General features: G+C 40.8%; 1 protein-coding gene across 6 annotated transcripts in view; it reads right to left on the reverse strand.

The window, feature by feature from the left end:
* The window catches only part of mprip (myosin phosphatase Rho interacting protein), a 54,032-nt gene that overhangs the window by 26,556 nt on the left and 955 nt on the right, over positions 1–26,521 (reverse strand). For all 6 annotated transcript variants that reach the window (XM_059324301.1, XM_059324300.1, XM_059324299.1 and 3 more), the window contains exons 2-9: positions 17,221–17,298; positions 16,434–16,499; positions 6,958–7,109; positions 6,786–6,870; positions 6,517–6,685; positions 5,382–5,817; positions 2,729–2,855; positions 868–972 (exon numbers count right to left, since the gene is read on the reverse strand). In XM_059324301.1, the coding sequence (XP_059180284.1) occupies positions 868–972; positions 2,729–2,855; positions 5,382–5,817; positions 6,517–6,685; positions 6,786–6,870; positions 6,958–7,109; positions 16,434–16,499; positions 17,221–17,298 (1,218 nt within the window). The remainder of the gene's footprint in view (positions 1–867; positions 973–2,728; positions 2,856–5,381; positions 5,818–6,516; positions 6,686–6,785; positions 6,871–6,957; positions 7,110–16,433; positions 16,500–17,220; positions 17,299–26,521) is intronic.

Genomic DNA, 26,521 nt, shown 5'->3' on the forward strand with positions numbered 1-26,521 from the left:
TCGATTAGCTGTACTCACTCCCACAGCGTAAGGGTCCATTTAACCTGGATGTTTTATTTACTTATTTTTTTCTTTCCTACTGTCCAATATCTGTACTTATTATGGTTATTATATTATATAATGCTTTCTGAAAAGACACATTTTCAGTGTCTGAAACAGCATCGTTGATGCTATGTTTACGTGCAGTTTGTTATTAAATTAAAAAATATCTATAAACATATTTTTTAAAAAGGTGTCGAGCTGAAACAAGTGAGTCCATTAATTGTTTGGCAGAGAAATTCATCTTCATTTTAAATAACCAATTTAAAAAGTCTTCAAAAGGCATTTTGCCATAGTACAAGTAGTCGTGCCTCACAAACAAACTAACCAATCGAGGCAGTGGAGGACCAACAACTGCTGCGTTCTGTGAGGTAAAATTACTTTATCAGGAGGTGATGAAGAAAGCAATATGTACTGCTGTGGACTGGGCTGCACTCGGCATGTTCATTTAAAAAAACAAAACAGAAAAGAACACAGATTGAGTTAAATGTAGCTGCCACATTTAAGGTAGCAGAGCCTGACCAAGCACACAAAAATACCAGCAATGGCTGATTCTGGATTTCCTTTACATTATGAGAAAAATTGTATGTAATTTGCACAAAGCAGCTTCCATCATTACTGCCATTTATGAACAAGATGCATGACAATATCTACTGGTTAAGACAATCAAACTATGGTTACGATGAGAAGTAACTTCCTCCAGAAAAACATTAGGATGACTCGTTGTTATGCATCATAGCCTTTGGCAGTCAAAGAAGATGCTGTAGAGATAAACCCTGGACCTTTATAAGACTGTTTTACAAAAACAAGAGCAGAGTAAACACTCACCGTCATGACTGACTCAGTGGTTCTTCTGTCCAGGGACTTGGCTCTCCTCAGAGGCGGCAGGGTGGAGGGAAAGTCCAGACCCTGACCCACGTCATGCCTCTGCTCCTGAAAAACACACACATGCATGTTTTTATACATTGTATTTATACTTGTGTAATGTAAGTTAACTGTTATAGTCAAGACTATACAAAATAGAACCTAAATTTAAAAAAACTGTGCTTTTTGACTATGTTAGAGTCAACATATGAAATCATTTATAGTACATTGTGTAATTTGTTCTGCTTGGGTGGGCATTAATGTGCTGTGGAGAAATGTCATGACAACCCACTCCTTCTTCAACCTTGTTTTATGAGAATCAACTCTGCAACACACTGAACCAAAGAGAATGAAAAACAAAACAAAAAAAACAGTGACAGCATAAGGCTAAACTTGCAAACTTTAAATGCGTACCTTGCTTTTTAAAGGAACAGTAAGGATCATATTTTTTTATATGACATGGTAATAATAAGGGTCCAAATTATGTAAACTTGCAAGTCTTCCACAACCTTAGTTTTCCTGCTGAGGACCAAAGGGAGTGCAGTTTTGTGTGTGATTGAACAAGCAGTTTTCCATTATAGGCGCGTTTCCATTAGCTACTTTTCACTCTAGTGAGCCGCTATGGGTGCGACTCAGTAGAGAGGATCCAACCAAGATCTGCCCAACTCCACGGGTAAGCGGCTCAGATATCAGCTCAGAAAAGTACCTACCCGAGCCACTGCTAACAAGTTGAGGCTGATTGGACACGGTTGAGTTGGCGATTTTGGACATGCGAAGGACATGGAGGGGTTAACAGCTCCTGCTCTGCCGACTGCAGCTGGGAGAGACTGCTGCCGGAGGACTGGGCCGCTTGTGAGTGCTTTGGGACGGCACCTACTTCTCGTTAAGAAGATTAGGAACGAGTCTATAAAAGTCTCCAATAACACCAGAAAAAGTCGCTAGATTTGTCGCTAGTCACTTAAAAAAAAAAAAAAGAGTCACTAAAGTGGTCTGAATCGTCGCTAAGTTGGCATCACTGATTGCTGCGTCGGTCTGTTGTCACATTCAAACTCTGTTGGTTAGCCGCTCCAAAAGTACCTGTATTGAAACAGAGGCCGAGGGGAAATAACTAGTGGGCGGAGGCAACAGCTCGTTCTGAACTGGCATGGGGGGGGCAGTGGTATAGGGAGAGAGAGTGCGTTACTGGCTACAGGTATTGCGACTTGTTATAATTATGCTCATTAAGAGCCCTGTTTTATTCTGTTTCAGATATGTGACCCAAACAAAAATGGAACAATAAACATTGATATTTTCTACACATCAGAATCTGGAAAATGCTTAATTTTAGCCATTGTGTTTTGAAAGCTTTCAAGACTTTATACAAACCCTGTAGAATAATAGTATGAAAATAGAGCCCATCTACATTTCGTGGTTCCTAGAATTTGGCCCAATTGAATATGCGATTGAATAGCCCTGGTGTTGGGTCTGTGTTCCTAAAGTTGGGTTTTCGAGTGGCACTAGTCGAGTACAGAGGGCCAGGGTGGGAAAGGGAAGCAAATCACCAGGGGAATCCCACCACAGAATGGAAACTGGAAATGAATACAGCACAAGCTGCTGACCTCTGACCTAGAACCAAAACAAAGACAGGACAGAGAGTGGGAGAGATGGAGGGAAGAGGGTGAAGAGAAAAGATAGAAGAGTGGGGGGGAAATGCTGCGACGGGAGGGAAAAAAGAGCAAAACACATGCTGGTAGGTCCAATGCCAAGCCCACATCCGTTCTGCCATGTGATGTTGTTTAAAAACACTGTGTACTAATTTACAAGTGGATAATAAATGCAACACTACCTCTCTGTGAAAGCGTCGGTGCTCACTCCGGCCTTGTCTGCCTCCACTCCTCCCCGACTCCTCCACCTCCATTTTCTCTTGATTCTCCAGCTCCAAGGCCTCCAACTTCTCAATAACACCGGAGCGACTGTAAATAAACCCACACACACATAGAGAGAGCCAAGTTAAACAAATGACAATTCATTCATCATTTCCTATATAATGAGTAATAGTAATGACACTGGAAGGATATGACAAAATATCTTAAGCCCCATTTTAACCAATTGGTTCAAACAAACTCAGAATGAGACAGGGAACTAAAAGTCACCTTTACCCTTTTCCTGTAAGTGCTTCCACTGATTCTCAAGATGAATTTAAGATTATGCCCAAAATCACAGCCACAAGCAGCAATGAGCGTGTTTTGGGCTTCACAGAGCTGAGAAAAGGCACAGCTGGTTTAAATGAGACCTATCGCACACTTGTTTTATTGTTATGTAACCCCTTTAGCCTGTTTAGTGCTCACAGGATAATGGAATGAGTATTGGACCAGTGTGCAGGTCGGTAGGGAGGGGTTGAGGATGAGTAAAGGACACAAATCAATAGTTGGAGCCAGAGGGCAGATTCAAATGGTAAACTGTATTGAAAACCTTTTGTTTTTTTGTGGAAAAAAAACAGAAGAGATAATAGAGCTGAAAGCTGTGACACTGGGGTTTAGAGCCACCACAGAATATTTGAAGTTGAAAGCTGATGTGTTGTGTTACTGCAAACTGCATGCAAAGCAATAAAATAACAGAGAAATAAATGTACTTTAGGTTTAAGTAAACAAGGCCACCAGGACAGAGGCTTCCACTCTAAAAAAAATTAATATCAACCAATTTTTTTAATGACTGGACAAACTCATTGATTTGTGGCACAATTTGCACCACGTCAATGTTGTTGTTCAGCAACACGGTCATCCCCTATTGGTCAACTTTTGGTTTCAACCGCTTAATTAAACATATCTACTTAGTTTGGTGATGTTTGGACAATCTGTCATTGATTTATGGCCAAATTTGCACCAGGCCACTTCACAAGTTTGGAACTGGCGGCGCCCTGTTTTAAGCAATTTCATAATAGTTTTGGACTATGTGGTTTACCATTGTTATGAATCCCAATTTCTGATTTATCGTTTGATTTGTGTTATGTCACACATATGTTTTGCATTTGTAGATCCCCTAGTGGTCAAGTGGAATGGAACTTTCAGGGTTTCTTTCAGGTACTTAAGTGCGCAAGAAAAATCTCCCTAAAAATTACAAATTCAGACAAGGTAAATTGACATTGCATACATGTAATGAGGTATATTACACGGCCTCTCTGGCTATTGTATATCTGTACAGATGGGGAGTGAGTCTCTAAAACCCCAAACTGGCTCAAGTGGACCAGTAATGTGTTTATGGGGCAGTATGTGGGCACTCCTCCTGTTTTCCTCTCCTCCTTTTCCTCTCAAGCCTGGCATAGATGGAGGGACTGAATGGAACAGGAAGCTGGCTATGGGAGGAAAAAGATGCCCCCCACCTCACCCACTTGGTTTCTTTGAAAAGTCGCCATCTCAAGTGTGTGTATGTGTGTCAGACCTGTGACCTTTTTACAAACAGCCCCAGTGGCCGAGAGGCAGATTACTGAATGGAAAGTACAGAAGCTGTGTGTTTATACAGTCTAGGCTTAGAGTTAGTAAGACTGCTGATAAAAGAGGGGAAAAAACTGACAGGGAGGGGGGATTATTAAATAATAGGATTTCTCAGAAATGCATACGAGAGATATTCGAAGGGCATCAAAAATCCCAGTGTGTGAAGCCTCCTCTCCTCCCATCCAATAAAACCGCGCTAGTTGTGAGAATGGATGTGTGCACATCAAAAGCTTTCGCAGTATGTGCGTCATTGAACTGTGTGTGTCTGCGTTTGTGTCTTTAAAAGGATAAGCCAGAGGCTCAAGTATTTCCAGAACACCGTGTCTCTAGTATGAGGCCAAGAAAGCAGTCTACTAACCTGCTTCATCAGGTTAAATTAGAGGCTGATTAAATGCTTCACCCATTAACAAGGGCAGCAAGGTGTTATCGGGCTAAGTAAAGCACTTCCTTAACAGTTGGACCTGTGTTTTAATGTGCCGCACTTGTTCCATTCAAACCCACAGTCAGGAATGGGTGGGTCCACAACACGAACCTTTCAAAACCAGCACTGTGTAGCAATCAGCTGAAATGACACACCACCAATTCTACACATTGCCATCATCTTATCAGTCTGTGAAAGCAGTTGTGTTAAGTCATCTGTCCTCATTTGGGTTATCTGGAAGTATGATTCAACCCTCTGAACCCTAGGATCTGTAGACTTGTTTTTTACGGCAATGTTTTAGTCCTTCACCTCTATCTCTATTTTTGCAGTGTGACACAGTTATTTTATAATACTCTTTGTCAAAAAAAAGCTCCCAACTGTGTTTCTCTTAAGTCAAAAAGTTTGAAACCACTGAGATAAAAAAAAGAAAAGACAAAGAAGGTATGAAAGAGGGTTGAATGCACTTATTGTAAGTCGCTTTGGACAAAAGCGTCTGCTAAATGACATGTAATGAAAAGACTATAAAGCGAAATGTAAGGCCACTGTCATGGATGAACAGTTCTGAAACCACAGCAGCAGACACTGACCTCCTCTCGGGGCTGAGGACGGCCTCTCTCTCCTGCCTATCAGGGCTCCTAAAGCGGCTCCTCTTCTCAGCCTTCCTGGCCTCGGCCTCCAGCCTTCGGGATCGTGGCGTGTCGTGGTGGCTGTAGTGGCCGCCCCTCTGGTTGGCTGGGTGGCTTTCGGTGCTGGTGACGGTACTTCCGCTGGCGTCCGAGTCCAGGGAGCTGACTGAGCCGCTGATGTGGGAGCCGTTAGAGAGCAGGGAGCTGCCGGAGGGGAAGGGGTCGCTGGGGGCTGGGGAGAGACAGCGCGGGATGCCCCCCAGGCTGGAGCAAGAGCCAGTTGGGGAGAGCAGGTCACTGGGGGGCTGGGGCGCAGAGCCATGTAGCACCAGGCTGCCCCGGTCCACCTCGTCGCCATTCACTGAGCCCGCGTCAGAGCCCTGAGGTGCACACTCGCCTAGACAAAAGACGCAGAAGACACCACGGAGTGTCACTCACTAGAATAACCACCATGCGGTTGTATGCCTTCACCAGCCAGCAAAATTACATTTTAAAGGTTCAGTTTTTTTGGTTCGTCTGACTTTAAAAACTTAGTTCTGGGTTCTTTAACTTGTTGGTAGTAAATTTTACCACAAAAACAGCTTTTGACTATTTTTAAATTTTTTCAGCTTGGCACTCTATCTCTATTAAACATTTATGTGAAATTTCGTCATAATAAGCATATGAATTATTGGGTTATGGCAAAAAAAGATATTTTTATACTATATATTATATTTTATGAGGTCAAGTGACCTTGACCTTTGACCTCCAAAATAGAATCAGTTCATCCTTGAGTCCAAGTAGACACCTGTGCCAAATTTTAAGAAAGGTGTATGGGGCGGGCGTGAGGTCACAGTGCATTGACTTTGAGTTTTGATGTCCAAAATCTAATCATTTCATCCTTGAGTCCAAATGAACATGTTTGCCAAAGTCAAGTGGAACTTTGGCCACCTAACAGTAAATCAGTTCATCTTTAAGTCCAAGTTGGCGTTTTTTGCCAAATTTGTAGAAATTCCTACCAGGTGTTCCTGGGATATCATGTTCATGAGAATGCGATGGATCCATAACCCAACAACACTACATCATTTCTCCATACAAAGACGTTATTCCTCCTTACCTGCAGGAAGAGGTGATCCTGGAGGCAGGTCAGCAGGGGCCCAGACAGCAGCCCCCTCAGCCTCTCTCTGGTTCAGCTCCTCCTGCCAGATAATAGAGCTCGAGTCTGGAACCTTCTCCGCCTCTGGGATACCAGAGCCGGTCACTGCTACCTTTGCTGGACCTGGCTCCTGCACATGAATACATGAAACAGTCAGAACTAATGAAACAAGTGAAACAGGATATCAAGCTGAGACAAGTACCCTTTGTGTACTGTGCAAGGAGACTTACCTGGGAGGTTGTAGGCTCCACCTTGCGTTTCTTCTTCTGGTTCTGTTTGTTGGTTCTGGGGTACACCACCAGCTGTTCGCTCCACCTGGAGACAGAGGAGAGTGTTCTTGACATTTGTGTGTGCACATCCTATCCCACCCAACCTATCATCAGATACATCAAGACAACTAACCCATTAATGATCTCCCTATTCTCTCCTCTGATGAAGTACTCCTGGTCCGGGGTGATAATACACAGGGAGTTCTTCTGACCCGTCTTGGGCTCGGCATCTATGACGTCCGTACAAAGGTTCATGTTCACTGTACCCTGAGGCAGCGTACTTGGCTAGAGGAGACACAAGATGACATATGATTTAACCTTTGGATTAAAGAAAAACTGGAAAGCTGGAGCAGACATCTAAATACAGGAAAGGTAGGAGTCGTTCACACATAGTTCACACAAAGTTCAATAAAGTTTTTTTTACCGCACTAAAAATGTACAGAGCAAAATCCTGGCAGGAGAACAAAAAAAAAAGACTTTAAATAGGACACTTGATTCACAGGTTTGTTTCCATCTATGTCCATCCACTGGTTTGTTTCTATCTCGGATGGGTGACTGCCCGACTAAACACTGATATCATTGGTATCACATTTCAAATAGTTCAAAACTCAAACAGAGAAGACCTGAGGGAAAACATGCCTCAGTGCTGTAGTGTTTCAGACTTGGCTTGACTCAATGCAACTCATTTGATTTGGTTTTCCGTTAGCACAAGTTGTGGACAGTACTTGGTACCACCTGGCTCGAGTTTCCAAGCAAATTGTACTGACATTAGAAAGTGTTTAAAGAGATTCATCACTAGATTTGTCACTTGTGTGACATGAGACGTCGCACATAGGTTTCTGAAGAGCCAATATGAAGCTCAATGGGAGTGGCTCCAGCCGTTGCCATTTTGACAGTGCCCAACTCTGTCCAACTCCTGGCTAGTCCAGAAAGTGCCAGAAAGGGCCATTCGAGAAAGTGCAGCTTGTGGCACCTCTGTGTTGGCTTAATTTTTACAGCCATGGTTGCTGTTTGGCACAAACTCAAACCTTTGAAAAGCTAGGCTACAGTGGATAGAGACTGCATTTTTTTTAATTTATTCAACTCACTTTTTTCCCCCTTTTTTTTTTTTTTTTTAAATGGCAAAAGTACGTCACAACAGTATGTACACTGTGTCATACAATTGATGAAGTGCAAACGTTTCTCTGATGGATTGCCAATGAAAGGATTCAGTTAGTGTTGCGTTGAATAAGGTCAGAGCAGTTTCACACAGTATTGCTGTGGCGATTGGCTGTGAATCCCCTCTACACTGTGGATCCCAAATGGAAAACAAATAGCGACTTGGTACCAAATGTAAATTGAGTTGAGTGAAGTTGTACAATGCAGTTAAAATGAGGCAAAAGTCTCTTCCAAATCCCTCATTTCTCATCTGCCTCTCTTTTTAAGAGGCAGGTTTCAGGGCACATCGGGCTTGTACTGTATGGACACTCCGTTGTTATCACCAGATCACCATGGCAACCTGGCAAATCCTTTCAGTTGTAGCACACACTGAGTGAAAAGGGGAGATGACAGCAATGGGATGCTGGACTAAAGCTGCTTTGTGTGTGTGATCAGAGAAGAACGTAGAGCTGTGTCTGCTCTGTAAACCAGCTTTGCTTGTAACACTGAAAAATCTAAAAATCTTGGCAGTAAAAGAAGAAATATATCCAACAATATGTTGATGTAAGTTCCCTGTATGTTTTGTACGACAGGATAATAAACACTTTGCCATTTGAAATTATTATTAAATTAATTATTATTATTACTTATTGTCTTGTCAACTTCAGAGCAAAGAAATCCCCTGAACTTCCTCTCCAACCTTCTCTGTGTCTGCTCTGATTCCTGCGGCTCTGTTATCAGACTTTGCTGCTACAGATGTAAAACAGGTGCTGGGTCCCTTTCCAGCTCCTTTTAAGGCCACTGAACACAGATCCAGCTTTATTAAGATCTGCCTGTAAACCCCCAGGGGCTGCCAAATATGGCAATTACACTGTGTCGCTCTTTAGAACTCAGACGCTGTGGAAGAATTTCCTCCGCTAGAAAGAAACAATCGTGTTTGAGAATGAGTAGCAGTGTAGAACTGTGTGAAACCCAGCACTGTGGAAAAACACTTTCTCCAGTTCCAGTTTGTTGCTTTCCTTTGATAATGCATTTAATATCTAGGGGTTTAAAACTGTTGGTCTGACAAACAAGACATTTGATGTTGTCACTTTCTGACAATGAACAGATCACAAACTGTTGGACCTACAGGACCACCGGCAATCTTGGTCAACATACTGGGTCAGGGTGAAGATATTGGTGCAATAAGAAAGCAAGAACAGCCAAGGAGTCCATTGGTACCACCCACACCATGCTGGTCAGGAGGCATGCTCCAAAGTTGAACTACATTTTTCTCAGGGAAAAGCTGGCATGGCCATTTTGTATGACCTCTTAACCTCTCACTTTAAGATATCTATCTATAAAGCAAGAAGCGTCTGTGTTTGTGTGCGTGTGTGTGTGTCTAGGGCATATCTATCTCGCTGACCATCAGTCAGACTGACTAAAATTTTGTATGTGCATCCTCGATTTTGGAGATTTTTTAATTAATTTATCAAAATATTATTTACGTAGGACGTGTTGCGGCATTGCACTGTTTCCGATTGGACGCCTTTTAGGGGAGCTTTTAGGAATTAATAATTCTGATAAATAGTTTGGACCCAGAGAGCTTTAAAAGTGATCAGTAAAATCTTAAAATCAATCCTAAATCGAATAGTGCAGTGCCAGCAAAGATGCTTAAATCCGGGTGATGTGATGTCGTCTGTTAGAACCGGTAAGAAGCCGAGCTTCTAATCCCCTTATACACTTTGGACTATTTCAAATTTGAATAGGTCCCAAACGAAAACACAATTTAAATTACAGATTTATTACTAGAAAAAGTTGGTACAACATGCAAAGCTGCATCTAAATGAATCTCCAGCTTCCCAGCTCTCAGACTGTCTATAGCACTTCTATGTGGCATATGCTGTTGACCTGCTATCTTCACCTTAAGATCCTCTGTCCCCCCTCTAAAAAAGACAAAAGTTGGTCCACTGTGGGTCTTGTAGGGTTAATTTAGAAAATGATCTCCAGATAATGACAACAATCATTAGCCCTAAGTGAAACACAGATTCCTAGCTTTTTAATCCATCACTGCCACTTAAACCAGGAGCCTAGCTGTAAAAGCTTTTATTGACCAAAGACCTCAACAACATAATCTTTTTATTGTCTGCAGCTAGGGGACCCAGAGCCTAGTTTGATCCAACAACTACTTAGCACTGGAAACTTCCCACTGTTCACCCACTAACTCAGTGTTTGAGACCAAGCAGAGATGAAGTAATGCTAACATTGCCTGAAGGCGAGTTTCTTGTGTCATTTGTTGCTGTTAGGTGGAGCCTTGATTTCTTAAGTCTAGCTGATCCTGGTCCTGAGAGTTTAAAAGCAACTTGTTGCTAAGTAACTGCCTACTGCTACTGGCACCAAAATAAACAAGATCTATCTGCCAAGGCTACCATTCAAACGCAAATCATTTGTCGTGGGTTTGATTTCTACACAACCGGACCAATTGCATATCCTCCAATTGTGTCTGCCTTCCATGGGGCTGACTAATTTTAGCTTTGCAATGGGATATTATTAAAAAGAACAACAGACTTCTCTTGACTTGACACGAGAGGCCATAAAACACAAAAGACACTGAACGAAACCGAAACAATACAACCCACAGGAGACTGACGAGTAAAATGCTTTATACTAAAAAAGGGATATTTCTTTAAGGTAATTACCACATGCTAAAACCTTCATTTTTTTATTGTAGTCCATGCCCAATAGTAAACTTTCCAAAAAAACCTGTAAAAACGGCATGAAAAAACAACAGAGCCTGCTTTAGAATTAAGTGGAGTACACCCACTCCATAAATAATAAATCCTCCAGGAGGTTTTTTACAGGGCGAGCCAAAGGCAAGTCCGCCACAGCAGGCTCTGGAGACTGCTGTTTTATATGGTACATGTGCCTCGACACAGCACCCTCCATCAAAAATCTTAACAGACAGAAACTGCCAGTCTGCCATGATGGAATTCCTTTAGAAATTCTAAAATAGAGCAACAGAATACAGTAGGTTTACCGACTAAGAAGTGATAGAAGTGAGTGATAAAATATGATGTAGCTCTGGAGCCAAGGGTTGCCCTGGTGACCCCTCCCTCAGTATGTTCTCATGGTCATTGACCTGTTGACCTTAAAGCTTTCAGGGTGGTCGCGCTATATCTCAATCCTTCTGGATAAATCTGTTTCTCCATGACTATCCAGTTAAAGCCTTCATCCCAATTAGATTTTCCTTACATGCAACAGTGATGTACTTGCTAAACTATTCCTCTAACTGTTCAACTATCTGATGTATTACCAGCGTCAGCATCAGCGGAGCTGGGTGCTTGCTGTGGCAGGCCGTGTGTGGAATGTCTGGGTCATATCTGACGTTTCCTCTGTGGTTTTTAGGGGCTACGGCTCGCTTTCTCTTGCTCTCTGTGGTCCCGGGGCTGCAAGCTCACTGCAGTTCACCAAATAAGGGCATTGGAGGAGGAATGCTGCTTTTGATGGGAGAGCATCTTTCCTTCTGCTCGCGGTGAAAATAGTTCCGCTTTAAGAGGCCGCTACTTCAGATAGCACCCTGCTGTCTACTGGGTGAAAAATAGCAGACGATGTCATCGCTCCCTGGACCTTGTTCTTCAACCAGATTTAGAAGTCTGAAGCATTCAGCAACAATGTGGGGAAATCTGTTCAACTGTACAACTGCTTTTTTTTAAGTTTTATAATGTAGTTTAATCTAGTGACTTGGAGTTGACAAGAAGCAGTCGTCTCATGTCTGCCACAGAATTATTATCATAGTCCTATATGGATAAGCAAAAATACCCTGCTCTGAGACTGACTAAACACAGGAAAAGCAAAAACAGACCAATATAATTCTGCAAAAATAGGAATGAAACAGATATGTTAACTTGTTTTTTTCCAAATAGGTAATGCTGTGATTAGGGATAAAATGTCAAGATGAGGCTATGGACAATCTTGGATCAAATATATTCATATTTTAAATTGTAGCTCTTAAAGCACAAAAAATGATAACATGGCAAGGTTTAGTGCCGGTCCAAGTGTCTGGGAAGACTTTAATGTCCTAGTCAAATGAGAGAAATTCAAGTAAAATGTAACTTACTCAAATTAACGGTTTCATCTATTTATTTTATTTAGAATAATTGGAGGCAGAAATAATTGTACCAATCTAGTTTTATGCAAGTCACAATTAATTAACACAGCGTGATAGAGCGGTGTGGAAGGAAGTAAAACGACAGAAAAACTTTCTAATTCATTGATTATTGAAGATATAAGTACCTGAAGAAACAAAGACCAGGAGGAAGGAAGCTAGATTTTATCTTTTTTAGTAAGCAGCCTACAGGGTATGTTCTGGTTATAAATCATTTCTTATTATATGGTAAACAGGTTATACAATTATTAGCTACGTTACATTTCACGCAATTTACATGCAATGTGGGTATGCAAAGTTACATTTTTATAAGTGAGAGAATGAGGCTGCAGGCTGTGCTGTGTCTTGTGGAGTTTGTGTATTATCACATGCTATCATTAACCACCTGTTGTACAGCTGCACTGACACACATACAAGCACTCTGTTTATTGTATCCTTTTATTTATTATCATTTATTTGACAGGCTATATAAAGAATATGTTCATCATGGCATTTCATCAAGACACAACATCTTAATTAGCTAGCAACTAGTGTTTGAAACAGTGCTTGTGGTTTTGAAGTCTCAAGTTCAGCATTTTGGCCGTCACTATCTTGTGCGTTTTTGTAACCATCGAGCGGGAGCAGGAATGACACTACGTCACCAACTAACACTGGTGCTACCTTGCTAGGTAGCTAGGCTAGCAAGGGACAATCGTTGGAGGACCACCAAATACTGAAGAAGACTTTGTTATGTAACTAAAATGTTACAATTAACTTGAATGAATTGAAAACACACTGTGAAAGTGACAAAGAGGAAAACACTTGGTAGTGATGTGGTAATCATTAGGCAGCACCGCCCTAAAGCATACCCGGCTTTATTGTCTATTTTACCCTGAATGTGACCAAATCTACAAAATGAGCATCATGCTGTATTGATGAAGACCTGAAACTTACAATTGAAACATCAACTTTTTAAGAAGTAGGGTCATTTTACAATTGACTTACATACAAACTGACTTCTTTTTGCAACCAGTGGAGTCGCCCCCTACTGGCCATTAGACAGAATGCAGGTTTAAGGCCTTTCATATTGGCTTCACTTTTCTACTACTGGTATGGTTCATACACAACAGATTTAAAGTGCAGAACTTCTGTAACTATTGTCTTTTGAATGTGACAAACTAGGAGGCTTTTGAACATGTTTACTACCTTAAGGAAGCAAGTGTGTAGCAAAGTTTAATTATTGTTAATGTTTACTACAGTAATTCTGCTGTTCTCTGCTACCCACTATTATCATTGTTATCATGGTATAGCCTTGTTATATTCATCTATTAATAAAAATTAAAGTGATGAAGTGTCTTGACACGACCACAACTAAATATAGAGACAAAAATAACAATAATGTTTTCCTGCTTGTACTGTGTGGCATGAACCCCCTTGGTAATAAAGTGGAGATAATGTGATCAAACGAGTCATAAGACAAAGAGTGGGTGGGTGTGGTTCTTGTAAATCTCTCCACTGTATGAAAGCCACATGAGAGGAATGGGATATATGAATGTAAACCTCCACCCTGACCTCAAACAAATCATATCTGCCCTCCACTGGTGGCTCGAGCCGTTGGGTAAACAATGATGAGCCTGATGAGATCAAACCATTAACGTGTTCTTATCAGCTCAGAGGTTTTGGAGAGTTCCTATCCTCAGGGTCCAGAGCACAAAGCAGCCATTTCCCTGACCCACTTTTCCTGCCTTGTCGAGCGCATGAAAAGACCAAAGGACAATGAGGCAGACGTTTTTGGAATCACTGTTACAATGAGAGGAAAACACAACTGCACACCAGCCTGGGTGTCACTGGAAACACATTACACAGTGGAAACACGCACAAGCACGAGCATGTGCACGAACATGAACGCAACTAAGTTTCCTCCCATTGTCATCACTGGCAACACAAAGAGATTCACCAAATGTGACTTCAAATGGCCGACTTATACACAGAGGCACGGTCGGGCTGTTACAAAGTGAGCTCATCTCCTTTCCCCTCACTGTCCTGCTCACTAACAGCAGGGTTTATATAGCTCTTTAAGAATAAAATTAAAGCACTTTAAAAAGGTAGGGAAATAAATATTTCCAGACTTATAATATTCCAGGCATATAAATTGTTACTATAAATAAAATAGTAACTTAACTTAATAGTAACTTAATTATTTTATACCCACAGTTATCAATCTCCACTGGTCATTTGTTTAGTTTGCCAGCTGTTGATATTACCTTCGATTCTATGTTTTGATCATATTATTGTTAGTCCACAAGTTTTCCCAAAGTGTCCCACTGAATTCAGACTGACAGCTGGAGGGAGTTCAATCCATCAGCTACAGAGAAACTTACATAAGGCAGCCAAACAGACCCGGCCACCAGAGCTTGCTCTTAAACTTGGAGGTTAATTTTAATGTTTAAAATATTCTGAACCAACAGAGAGAGATGTTTCCACCTGCAGTGAACCAACCTCTGGTGAACTTTGAAGCAAACCGAGACCCTATTTTGTTAGTGACTGAGAGTTTTCTTCTTTGATCCACACCAAAAATCACTTCACACCAGCAAAAAATCAAACAGACTATCAAACAAAGCGCACCAGAGTTCGTTTGGAGGGGACCAAACAGCTGAGGTGTGAATGTCCCCTTAGACCGGAGGTGGACACAGACCTTTGCCGCTGTATTAGCAAATTCGACCAGCACAGCACACTGGTCTAACGGTAATTCCTGCTACTTGTTGCTGGTTAGACCGCGCTGGGCAGCTCCGCTGGGTCTCATATAAAAAGCTATAAAAACATAGTCGATAAACTGTTGCTATCCAGGAGTGTAGCTCATCTGGAAGAACCTAACCCCAGAAATGTAAACATCCTGCGTTTCGTCATCACAACACATGTAAAAGTAACTGTCTGTGTGTTCCTGGCAGGCCGGCTGGCAGTGTGTGATCCCTGTGTTTACACACACAAGCAGTCTAATCTCCAGCCTGATCAGCCAGTATGGGTTTGCTCGCCCGTGTCACATTCCCCTAGCGACACTACCACCACAAACACAGGCTTACAGTGGGCACCAAGAGGTGACCTCCCAGCCTTTACCTCTGTGGTTCCCAGACCCCTTTCACTGCACAATGCTAATCCATTCTCTAAAAATATATAGCTAGGACTGTGCTGTACATTTCTGAATGAGTTTTGCAAAAATGTTTTGTATATTACATGTAAAATGCTGGTGTCAGATTCTGCAGGATTAGACTTTTAGAAAAACCCTGCTTATCTCCATTGCTCCATTTGCCTCTCTATGAACATATAGGGAAAGCTTCCAGTGAGGTAGCATATTTTCAACACAGCTGACTTTGTACCGTTATGTTTTTGTCAAACCCCTCCAGGTAAGACAAAGCAGATCATTCAATACGCCGAACAACAGATGGGACATTTAAGAGTGACACTCTTAACACTTTCGTCATGCATACAAGACATAAACACTTTTTATTAAATGGTCACACATTAAATAAAGGCCAAAGGCTGAGCACAGTGAAAACTGTCCCAAATTGGGAATGTGAGGGCATAACAAGCGTCACAAACAAGTCAGAAAGAGTACTGAACAGGCTGTGTAGTGTCCACACTATGCACCAAAGAAAGATTAACTGTGGGTAGAGCTGTGGCTATGTGACTACTGATGCATATACTAACGGGACACTATGATATCAACCATGGTGGCTAGAATGTGCAGAGAAAGACAGCAGTCCGACTGACCGAAAGACAGCAAGCTCGCAAACAATGATACAAACAATGCAGGTTCCAAGATAAATCAGCTTTGCAAATGTTTTGTGAGGATTGAAATGTATTCAACACATTTGTCACGCCAGCACACTAAGAAGCGTTGAGGCGTGGATTGCCACAATAATTATATTTCTCTGCGACTAGGAGGTTCTTTATGACATAGGTCAACATATCACAGGAGTAACAGGACTCTGCTTACTGATTGGCTGCAGGTATTCTCTAGCTGTAATTTGCCGTTAATAGATAACCCACCCCCCAACTTTTAGTATGGCCGCAGCAGCAAGAAAACACACAATGCGTTTTTAGCAAGAAGCAGTGGATGTAAAGATATTTTGGATGTGTATTACACTGCAACTGAAGCCAAAAATGCACCAACAATGAAAACATGAACATCTTATAAAATAACACCACCACGACATTCAGAAACACTTGAACTACACACGATTAAGGGGCATTGTTTCAACCTTAAGTGTCAACTTTATTTCTTTCATTTTCCTATTTATTTAAGGAAAGAGAAGAAGAAGTTTGAACAGCTGACAAAATGCAGTACTCACCGATTCGTCCAGGGCAAAGCGCAGACAGCCATGTTCGTACAGCACAAAGAATCTCCGTTGCCATTTCTGTCAGGAGAAATACATGCCGTCAGACTGGCCTGATTTTGAACCACAAATTCACAGACAGATTGCTCTCTCTCTGAACAGAATAAAAACAATTAATAATTAGTGTTTAACCTCACCATTCATTTTTTATCACTACTAATATTCCTACTACAGTAAATTTCCATTAATTAAAGTGTGGGTCCATCATTTTTTTGAGGATTTACATCATTCTGTAGCTTCCCACTAGTGCTCTTTGTGTATTCAAATCCATAAATTAACATTTTGGTTGAACTATGTATGTCGATACATATATCGAGGCAGCAGTGGACTTTGACTGAACATTTGCTCTCACTTTGTGATAAAAATATCAGGATATACATCATATATCGATATTCAGCCTAAATATATGACTTTTGGTCCATATCGCCCAGCCCTACCATGTATAGGTAATTTGTGTGTTAGTGTGTGACTTTCTTATCTATTTTAACAGCAGAATGTTCTGTGTTATGTGGTAACTTCCTAACTAACAGCTAACATTGACTAAGATAATGTTCACAGCTTACTATAATAACCTACGTCACTGCTATTTGCTAAGGCTGAGTGGGCGTTTCCATTCCAAAAACTTGGAAGAGAACTCCACTGGAGTTGACCTTAAAGGGAAGCATTATCATGCACATTTGTGTGCAATGTGTGAACACCTATTTAGTGAACGAACATTCAGGCCTACAGTGCTTGCTCTTACCCGGGATCTCTGCATAGGATTGTCAAAGTCAGTTCCCTCAGGGGCCAAACACAGCCATCCACCATAAATAGGTTTAGCCTGTTAAAAAGAGAGAGGGGGAGAAAAGAGCAATTTAGATAATCATTAAAGCTGGAGGAGTGTGGGAGCTGAGGGGGATGGGAGGGAGAGAGATGATGTAAATATGAGAGAGGGAGAAGACCATTGGGGTCCAGATATTGCTTCCGTTCTCACAGCACATTTTGCAGCCACACACAACCAGTTTGTGAGCTTTTTAGCGTAATCGACTGTTTGATGATGATATGCTTAAGTGCTTCTCTTTCCTGTTTACCCGCAGCAGATGACACCAGTATGACAAACACTGGTGGACTGACTAGCTGAATACTCAAAACAAACAAAATACATCTACGCACATGATTCACCTTCTGGACTTGTTTGACTGCCACAAACTTCCCCAGTCCAACAGAGGCAGGCAAGTTTAAAGGCATGGAACATATAAACATAGAGCCTACTCCCATTGGGCAGCAGTGGGCTCTTTAAACTGCTGCTCTTTGCCCTCCATTAATGATGACAGTCTCTCTGCATTAAGTGTTAACCATTATCAAGCAGCTCTCATACCAGCACTCATTCCCCAGCCTCTTGCACAAAACCGTTCTGCTGGAAGGTAAAGGATCTGATTATTAGTCTACTTCTCTAATACCGGCCCTGTTACCGCTCCATGTCACTGCATGCCTGCCATAAAGCTATACGTGCCTCGTTTGAACTTGTATGGACATGCCCGTAAAAGGCAGTTCTGATGAGCTAAAACCATTAAAATGATGACTTTTGTTGCATGTTGTGGCCCATGTAAATCAAATCAGCCTGGCAGAGGATGACCAACAATTTCATTCTTGTTCTGATGTGTTACAAAGAGACAGGCAGCTTGAAAAAGGTAGAGACTAGCTTCAGAAACAACAGGAGAGAGAACACATCCCTGCATATGGTGAAACATTTACACAAACACACAATGGAGGTGATTTCCTCTCTGTTGTTCCTGCAGTGAACACCTCACCACCACCCCTCCATTGTGCAGGTGTCCTGCTTTCTGCCTTTCACACATCCAAATTACTGTTAATAAATTGTATTTTAAAAAATAATTTCTGCAGCAACCCTAAGCCTTTGGATACTTTGACATGTCACAGCATGAAAGGCACAGGTGTAAATGATAAAATGTTGGCTGAACTACATTTAGCTGATTCAGTTTCAAGGCCCTGGTAATGTTCATTTTGACTCACAATAGGGCTGGGCGATATGGACCAAAAGTCATATCCAGATATATTTAGGCTGAATATCGATATACGATATATATCCTGATATTTTTATCGCAAAGTGAGAGCAACAACAAAGACAAATATGACATGTCACAAGTAGTTTTATTGAAACCGTTTAAGTGAACATAAATATTGGATAAATACAGGAGTACCTTTTTTTCCCAAATCAAAGCTCCATAAAGTGCACATTTAATTAAAAAATATCTTAAATAAAAATTGCCTATGAAATAAAATAGGCCAATCTTTTTCTGGAATAAACATATTTATGTGAGAAAAGAATAATGAACATTACAAAAGAACTAAATATGACAAACCCTAGTAAGGGCAGCATTTATATATAAAGAAAGAAAAAAAATTAAACTATATCGATATATACGATACGATATGGTCTAATTCCATATCACATAAAAAAATATGTAGATATATCTTTTATATTGACATATCGCTCAGCCCTAACTCACAATGAACCTGTTACGACTTATTGAGAGACATTGAAAGAACATGGCTGTTTATGTTATTAGTATCACCTGTACTTTTCCTAACATGACATGCCAAATGTCAAAGATTCTGTCTTGACAAGTACAATGTAACCAGTGCATTAAGGACAATGTGAAGTACACTAGTATGTACTGCACAATGTCCACTTGCATGAATTTGATTTGGTAGTAGACTTGGGCTGATGGAGGATTAAATTGAGATTTAAAAATGGTTTGAATCAATTTGCAATGCCTAGACGATTTTGTTTTTTCTGTAAACGCTGCCGTTTTGTCAGCCAAAGAACTCCATCTCAGCCAGGAAAACTGGTTCCAGAGCGACACCAACTCTTTGCTGGGCTCGAAACATGAACCCCTTACGTCAGAAGCTGGGGACGGGATTATCGTGACAAACAAGACCAACTAAAACATGCATCATTTATTTTATTTGTTTAACTGCAGCCTGACCAATACCAGGTAGTCTGTACTAGGTAGCTTGTTAGACCTAGCGGGCTAGCGTTAGTTTACAACAAAGTCAAACATTAACAGCTTATTATGAGTGTTAATAAGAATGTAATCACCATCTATAGCGATCAAGACAAGCAGCATAAATGTGTTGTACTGGTCGTGTTGGGATGCCTCGCAAAGCCACGAGCAAAATTTTAGAGACGATGTAGTCGGCCATTGTTGTTATTATGCTTGAAGTTGGCCCGAGCGTATCTGGGAAAGCGGAGGCCAGGCCTGTCACAATAACACATTTTTGAGGACACTATATATTCCCAAAAACTATCACGACAAACGATAGTATCGTTGTATCGATGTTGTTTTAATTTTATAACAATATTAGAACATAATAAGTTCATCCTTTTCCACAGCAATGAATTTTTAAATCTTGAGAATATTAAACATTGGAATTAAAATGTGGAAAAGAAATATTAAAATATCCTTGATAGATAAAACATAAATAAATAAATTAGAACCAAAACAAATAAAACAGACGTCCAGGTTCTGTTAACAAAACATTCCAATGAGATAATCATTATGTATTATATTATTTTATTATTAAAATAACATATAAACAGCTGGAATGGCTGCTTGGGAAATATAGTTTATTTTCGACAATTTGTGCTGCCTGTCAAAAATTTGCAGCATTACTTTAAACCCAACACAAAAAAGCACAAAAAGTCACACGTGAACGACAATATATTAAGTCCTGAAAAAAAACCTATGCTGTCCATTTTTATATATCAAACGATAAGTCGATATAGTATTTATCGTGACAGGCTTTTTGTCTTTTGTCTGGACTTTTTTCGTCCCTGTCGAAGAGCAGGGCCTTTTTTCTGCCCTGAAAAAAGCCCAGTTACTGATTGGATACAACGCTAAGCGGGATGTGACGTAGTACTCTACACAACAACAACACAAGCCATTTGTAAAAGCCGGCAAAGCAGTGTTGCCAACTTAGCAACTTATGCTAAATTTAGTGACTTTTCAGACCCCCTTAGCGACTATTTTTCAAGAAAGCGACTGGAGACAAATCCAGCGACTTTTTCTGGTGTTATTGGAGACTCCTCCTTATTCTTCTTAACAAGCCGCGGGGCCGGCAGCTTGTTAAGAAGAGTAAGAAGGAGTCGAAGCGGCACAGTCCTCCTGCAGCAGTCTCTCCCAGCTGCAGAGCCAGAAGGGATGTTAACCCCTTAGCGTCCAGTCTGCAAATTGCTAAGAGGCTAACAGCTAGCTTTGTAGCAGTACAGTGTGTACAGTGTACAGTTCACTTTGTGATCTCCGTTTGTTTACAACAAGCACCGGAAACTCTGTGCAAAGTTAGCGATGCTGATCAATTAGCCATGCTGCTTTGTTTATGATCAGCTGCTGACGTTGTGCACAGTATGTGATCACGGATCACAGTTGAAACTGTCACTAAGCAATTACGCAACAATCGAAAACCATACGTCACCTCCGGAGTCTGGTCAATCCCTCTGGGGGCCTTTTTGTAATGGACACACGCTGAGTGAGTGGACATTTGAGAGGGCGTGGCCTGAGACTTTCCCGGTGGCCACTCTTCCCCCTAAAGGAATCGCGGCCATAATAACGTGGCTCTAGAGCCTGTGAAAAAGCTAACAGGTTCAGCTCATTTTCTGTAACCAGTATAGTGTTCAAACAGCTCAAATGTTTTCAGAAACACAATTCATTGAACTACTAAAGTTTGCAAACAGGCCACCACATTTGGTCTGGTTTGACATCCTGGAAGAGAACAGCCTCAAGTGAAAGCATCTGTCCAATCAGGAGGAGACAGGAAGTGTTTGTGTTACTGTAGGAGAGTGTAGCCTGTAAATGCAATTTTAGCAGCCATGGAAGAGAAATGAATAAACTATCTCTTCAATGCTTGAAATAAGGGAGGGAACACTTTGTATTTGTTTTGGAAAGGAGAGCCCCTATCAACACAGACTAGTGGTACGCCCATCAAGCATCCATTGCTGGTAAGCAGTGCAAATCCTTGTGTACAGCAACGCCACTGTGGACACGTACGATGAGGCTGTAACTCTAGAATGTCAATACCATAACTTCAGATGTTACAGGCGGCACAACACTTATCTACCGTCTCATTACAGCCAAACACACTATACAGGTGTTCTCACTGACAGATTTTTTGTCACTGCTGGCAAACAACTGCAAAACAACTCATTGGAATACGATCACAGCTCATAACTGTCTAACAATGGCTTAAAGTGCTTCCTGGGCAGAGCTTCAATCAGCTCTATAATTGTGCCAACATTACAAAGCATAAACACAATTTTATCAATGACACAATAGTTTTGTGTGATGGCTTAAGTGACATTAAATGAACAAAGCAAAGTTGGCTCCTTAACATTGTTGTTCAAAAGAACTAAGCCACTGGCAATTGGATGTCAGTGCTTTCAAAGGCTATGCTTCCTGCGTTGGAACAACAACCCCAGTTCCAAATAAATTGGGACATTGTGTAAAATGTTTTTACAAAAAAAACAGAATGCCACATGAAATATATTGTCTTTGAACATATTTCATGTGAATATACATCACAAAAGACTCGGAAATGATTGTACTTGTTTCCTTTATGTCTTTGACAACTTTCAAGGGTTTTTTGGAATCTGTTAGATATACAACATGAGAATCCATTACACATCTACAGATCTATGTGTTCTAAAGGGCTTCTCAAAAGCTGCAGACCCTATTAAAAGCTGCTGTAGAAAATAAAAAGTTAGTGTGTAGCAAAGGCCAAAACTGAGAGAAAAAGGGTTGGGCAATGTCCACAATGAAACATCATGATGATATTGTCAGTGCAAGTCATCCAAAACCAAAACACAAAACCCACTACAGGGGCTTCATCCACCAATCATCATCATCTTATTCATTCTTTCACCAGAAATAAGTGCATTAATAGACATAAAAAAAGCACGTTCTTAAACGTCTAAATAAGTCTGTGCACCATTAAATAAATCTTAATTGTTATTTTTTAAGCACTTAATCAATGGCACCATTCATGCAGCCAGGTGTAGGTGTGTATGGGGCGGGTCTTTTAAATCTCAATGCTGGCCTCAGTGATGGACCACTGTCAGGCACCAAGATGGCTGTGGACCCTAGGGAACACAATGTGTTTTCAGATTTGTCCTCACAAGTGTAGACTAAGGTTGTCATAATGAAGGGTGTCATGAATATCAAATTCCACAATTTCATTCAGATTTCACAATTCAATTTAATCTTTTTTTTTTAATGTCAGTAAGGAAGCCTGTGAGCTTCACCAGGATGTGGGTGACAAAAACAAAAGCAGCTGGTTGTGACACTGGGGGACACATGTGAAAGTCATTTGGTTATCAGCACAGTAAAAAAACAAGGCCTTTAAAGAAACACTGTATTCATCAGGGGCCGAGTCATAAATATGAGCTTTTTGGCTTTAAGTGATGGCATCTATCTTTGAGTGATGAAAACAACTGAGAACCGGCCGCTGTCGTTAACTGCCTTAAAACATTTGGCAAGTGTTAAACCTATAGGCTTTATAAAGTTTGACTCCACTGTGTATGCTTATAACCACGCATGAGCAGCAGCCCCTGAGAAACCCTACTCTGATTTCCCAACCCCACACTTCCTTTCTCTCCTTGTGTCTCCTGCTCCCACTCGTTAAGTTCCATCACATCCCTGCCTGTACTTCGCAGTCTCTCCCACGTACATGTAAACCTTAGCCTGCCTGCATCCTTCATCACTGCGATGCCTCCCACCACCTCTCCCGGACAGCCTGATCGCTTTTCTCAAACAATTCATGTGACAGAGTGAAAACCGTGACAACAGACTTGGAACTCGAGGGGGAATAAAAACTCCTTTGGAGCACACTGACTGAAATAAAATAATGCACTCAGGCTCCAGCAGCCGCAGCAGCAGCAGCCCCTCCCCCAGCCCACCTTTTATTCTAGCCGTGTTGAACAAAGAGATTGTTTATAGACGATACTGTTCTTCCGACATTCAGCTCTGTTCCCTTTGCATAACTTTTCCACATGGCCTATCTGTTTCAAAGCTACATTCTCGAGCTCCGGCTCCCTTTAAGTTCTGAATAACTTGCATTTAATTTAGGGCTCAAATTCACTTAGCCAAATCACCTATTCATGGTGTTTTAACAGCATTACACAGCTTTACAGGAGCTTTCTTTTCACTGGGTTATTGAGTTTATCTCTAAGTCGGCCCGTATCGGTTTCTGAACACTGGGAACATTTTACAAAGCCTAACCCTTACCTTGGGCCGTTTGAACAAGGCTCAGAAGTTTAACACTGTTTATGTGGCGTTACATAATGCAGCTTTAGCCCAGTAATGGCCTGGTGCGTAGCCCTAACTGGTTCGAGGACTGTCCAGACAGAATCCTCACAAAACCTGCTTGTGCAACCAAGCTCCCCGCTAACTGTTTGGATAGCTGACAGATTGGAGACATTTTGGCAACTGCAACAACAGTGATGAGCATATCAATCTCAAAGGCCGGGGGAGCAAGCCTTCCTGGTTCCGGTCGTCATCAAACGGCCAGCCAAAGAGAGTGTGTGGGCCAGGTCGCAGGGAGATTAGAGGAAGTGATGTAACCATAAGCTGTCTATCCTGACACAGGAGTCTCACATTTAAAGGGTTAACCTGCAATAAACTCGGTGCAACCGAGCAACGTACACTCGTGTGCGCCCCAATACACTCGCACAGGGGAAGAGGATGCTGACGTTGCTGTTTGGCTCTTAAACCATGTTCAAGAGCCCATCTGGGCCTCATGTCTGGGATCAATTACAGGATACAACAGAGACTAAACTAATGATCTACGAGAGAGAAACTGGGACTCAGAAAACATGCTTATAATAAGATCTCCAAGCTGAAAAGGGCTGCACATTTTGAAAAAAGATGTGATAATTTTGACAGATATTGCCACTGTGATATCATTACCGATATTGGAGGTAATGATAGTTTTAGCATCGTTAATATATCAAAATATTCATGGTTTGGTTTGGTTTCTGGACAGCTAACCTCAAATTAAAACATATTTTCCCCTTCCCCTTGGTGCAATATATCAGTCTAGATTGTTCTGGTGTGAGTTACACAGTCTTGGAGATATTGGCCATGGTGACCCTTAAATATGAAGAAACTCTATGGTTATGAACTATTTTCTTTCTAAGATAGTTTCCACATGAAATTGCTCACAACAAGGTTTGTGGATTATCTTGAACTCCTGGGTCAGGGACCTGGAAAGGTTGAGTCTTTCAAAAGGTATTTTTCGACGCTTGGAGCACCACAAGCAAAGTGCTTTGTGTTATGTTCATTTTGCACTTGAGTAATTAAAAAAAGGTTGTAGTTAGTACATTTCTTTATATGCATTTATATCACACAAAAGTATACAACACCAATTCCCAAAAACTTGGGACGCTGTGTAAAACGTAAATAAAAACAGAAAGCATCAAATTCAGAATTCAGAAAGTATATTTACAAAAAACAAATGTCTATCAGTTAGAACAGTAAATATACTGTATTTGTACAGTTTTAAATTGTCGAAAAGGATTTGCATTGTGTTTCTGATGTATTGAATTTAGACAGTGTCCTAACTTCTTTGGCATCTGTGATCAACATTAGACTTAACCATTTTATATAGGCTGTTAATGTAATGAATTATCAGCTAAGTAACCGTAACCAAGAGATACAAAATACCTATATCGGGATACAAGATTTTGACCATATCATCTCACCCTAGTATGGCACATATTTGCCTTCAGAAAATATTGGGCATCCTGCGATTTGGATATTAGATAGCTGAATGGAACTTCACTTTATCTTTGCTCCACTCATCTTTGTAGGTCACTCATTAGCTTCCACATAGTGATCACTAGTCTGCCTGGGGTACACACTAAAAACAAACAATTGTAAATAAACAACAGCTGAGGGTTACACAATCAACCCCAGAGTCCAAATTGGCAGGCAAATGTAGCCATTGTAGTTAGAAGCAATCCACAGGCATTCACTTTCACCACTCTGGTTCAGTCAAATGGAAAGAGACATACATAAGAAAGAAGTGAGGAAACCATAGATGTTTTGTGTTTAAGCCAAGATAAACACTATCATTTTCCCGACATCATAGCTGTAATGGCACTGTCTCCTATGAAGTACTTTAAGATTGATTGTACCACATATCTGGATGAGGTACAATCTTTATTGGAAACCATGCTGGTCATTACAACTCTACTTTGATATGTAGCTCATTAGGAGGGCTGTAGTTGTCTTTATAAAAGTAAAACATAGCACAGCAAGCAAGACGTTTTCAAGCGACAAGAATGTAGTTTTCAGTCTACATTCTCACAAGCTTGTCAAGCTGGTTACATAGTTACCAGACAATAATCATTTTTCACTTGCGGAAGTCTGGCAGCAACAGCAGCTTGTGAAAATGATGTTCTTAGTCGGTAAGTAATTAGGGGACTTTAAATTATAAAGGGGAATAAACATGTTATTAATACTGTTAACCCTCTGGAGACTCCAAAAGCACCAAAGCATGACTTCTTCATCATCCAGACTACAAATAAGCAGCGTGGAGCCCTACTGTAAATTTACCTCTAAAGTTCTGGCTGTAAACTCCATGAGGCCAGTTTCAATTTGATGATGATATACAGTACCAAGTAAAACTGGAGACAAGCTATAATAAATATATTTAGTATAAAATGCTTAAACTGGATGTAACCCTCTTATATGTTATATTTGCAACCTTTGTTCACATCTGCAACATTTAAAATTATTTGAGTATGATAGTGTTTTGAAAGTTTAAAAAAAAGAATCAAAAATTATGTTGGACTAAAGGACTAAAAAAAGACACAAAATGACCAAAAAAGACACAAAATGAGAAGACAGAATAACAAAAAAAAAAAAACACAGAAGACACAAAATGACCAACAAACGTGACACACAAAGACATAAATGACCAAAAAAAGACACAAACTGACTTACTAAGACACGAAAAGACATGAAAAGGATTCATAAATGGACAAA

The sequence above is a fragment of the Centropristis striata genome, chromosome 21 (assembly GCF_030273125.1).
Source record: "Centropristis striata isolate RG_2023a ecotype Rhode Island chromosome 21, C.striata_1.0, whole genome shotgun sequence".
Lineage (NCBI taxonomy): Eukaryota > Metazoa > Chordata > Actinopteri > Perciformes > Serranidae > Centropristis > Centropristis striata.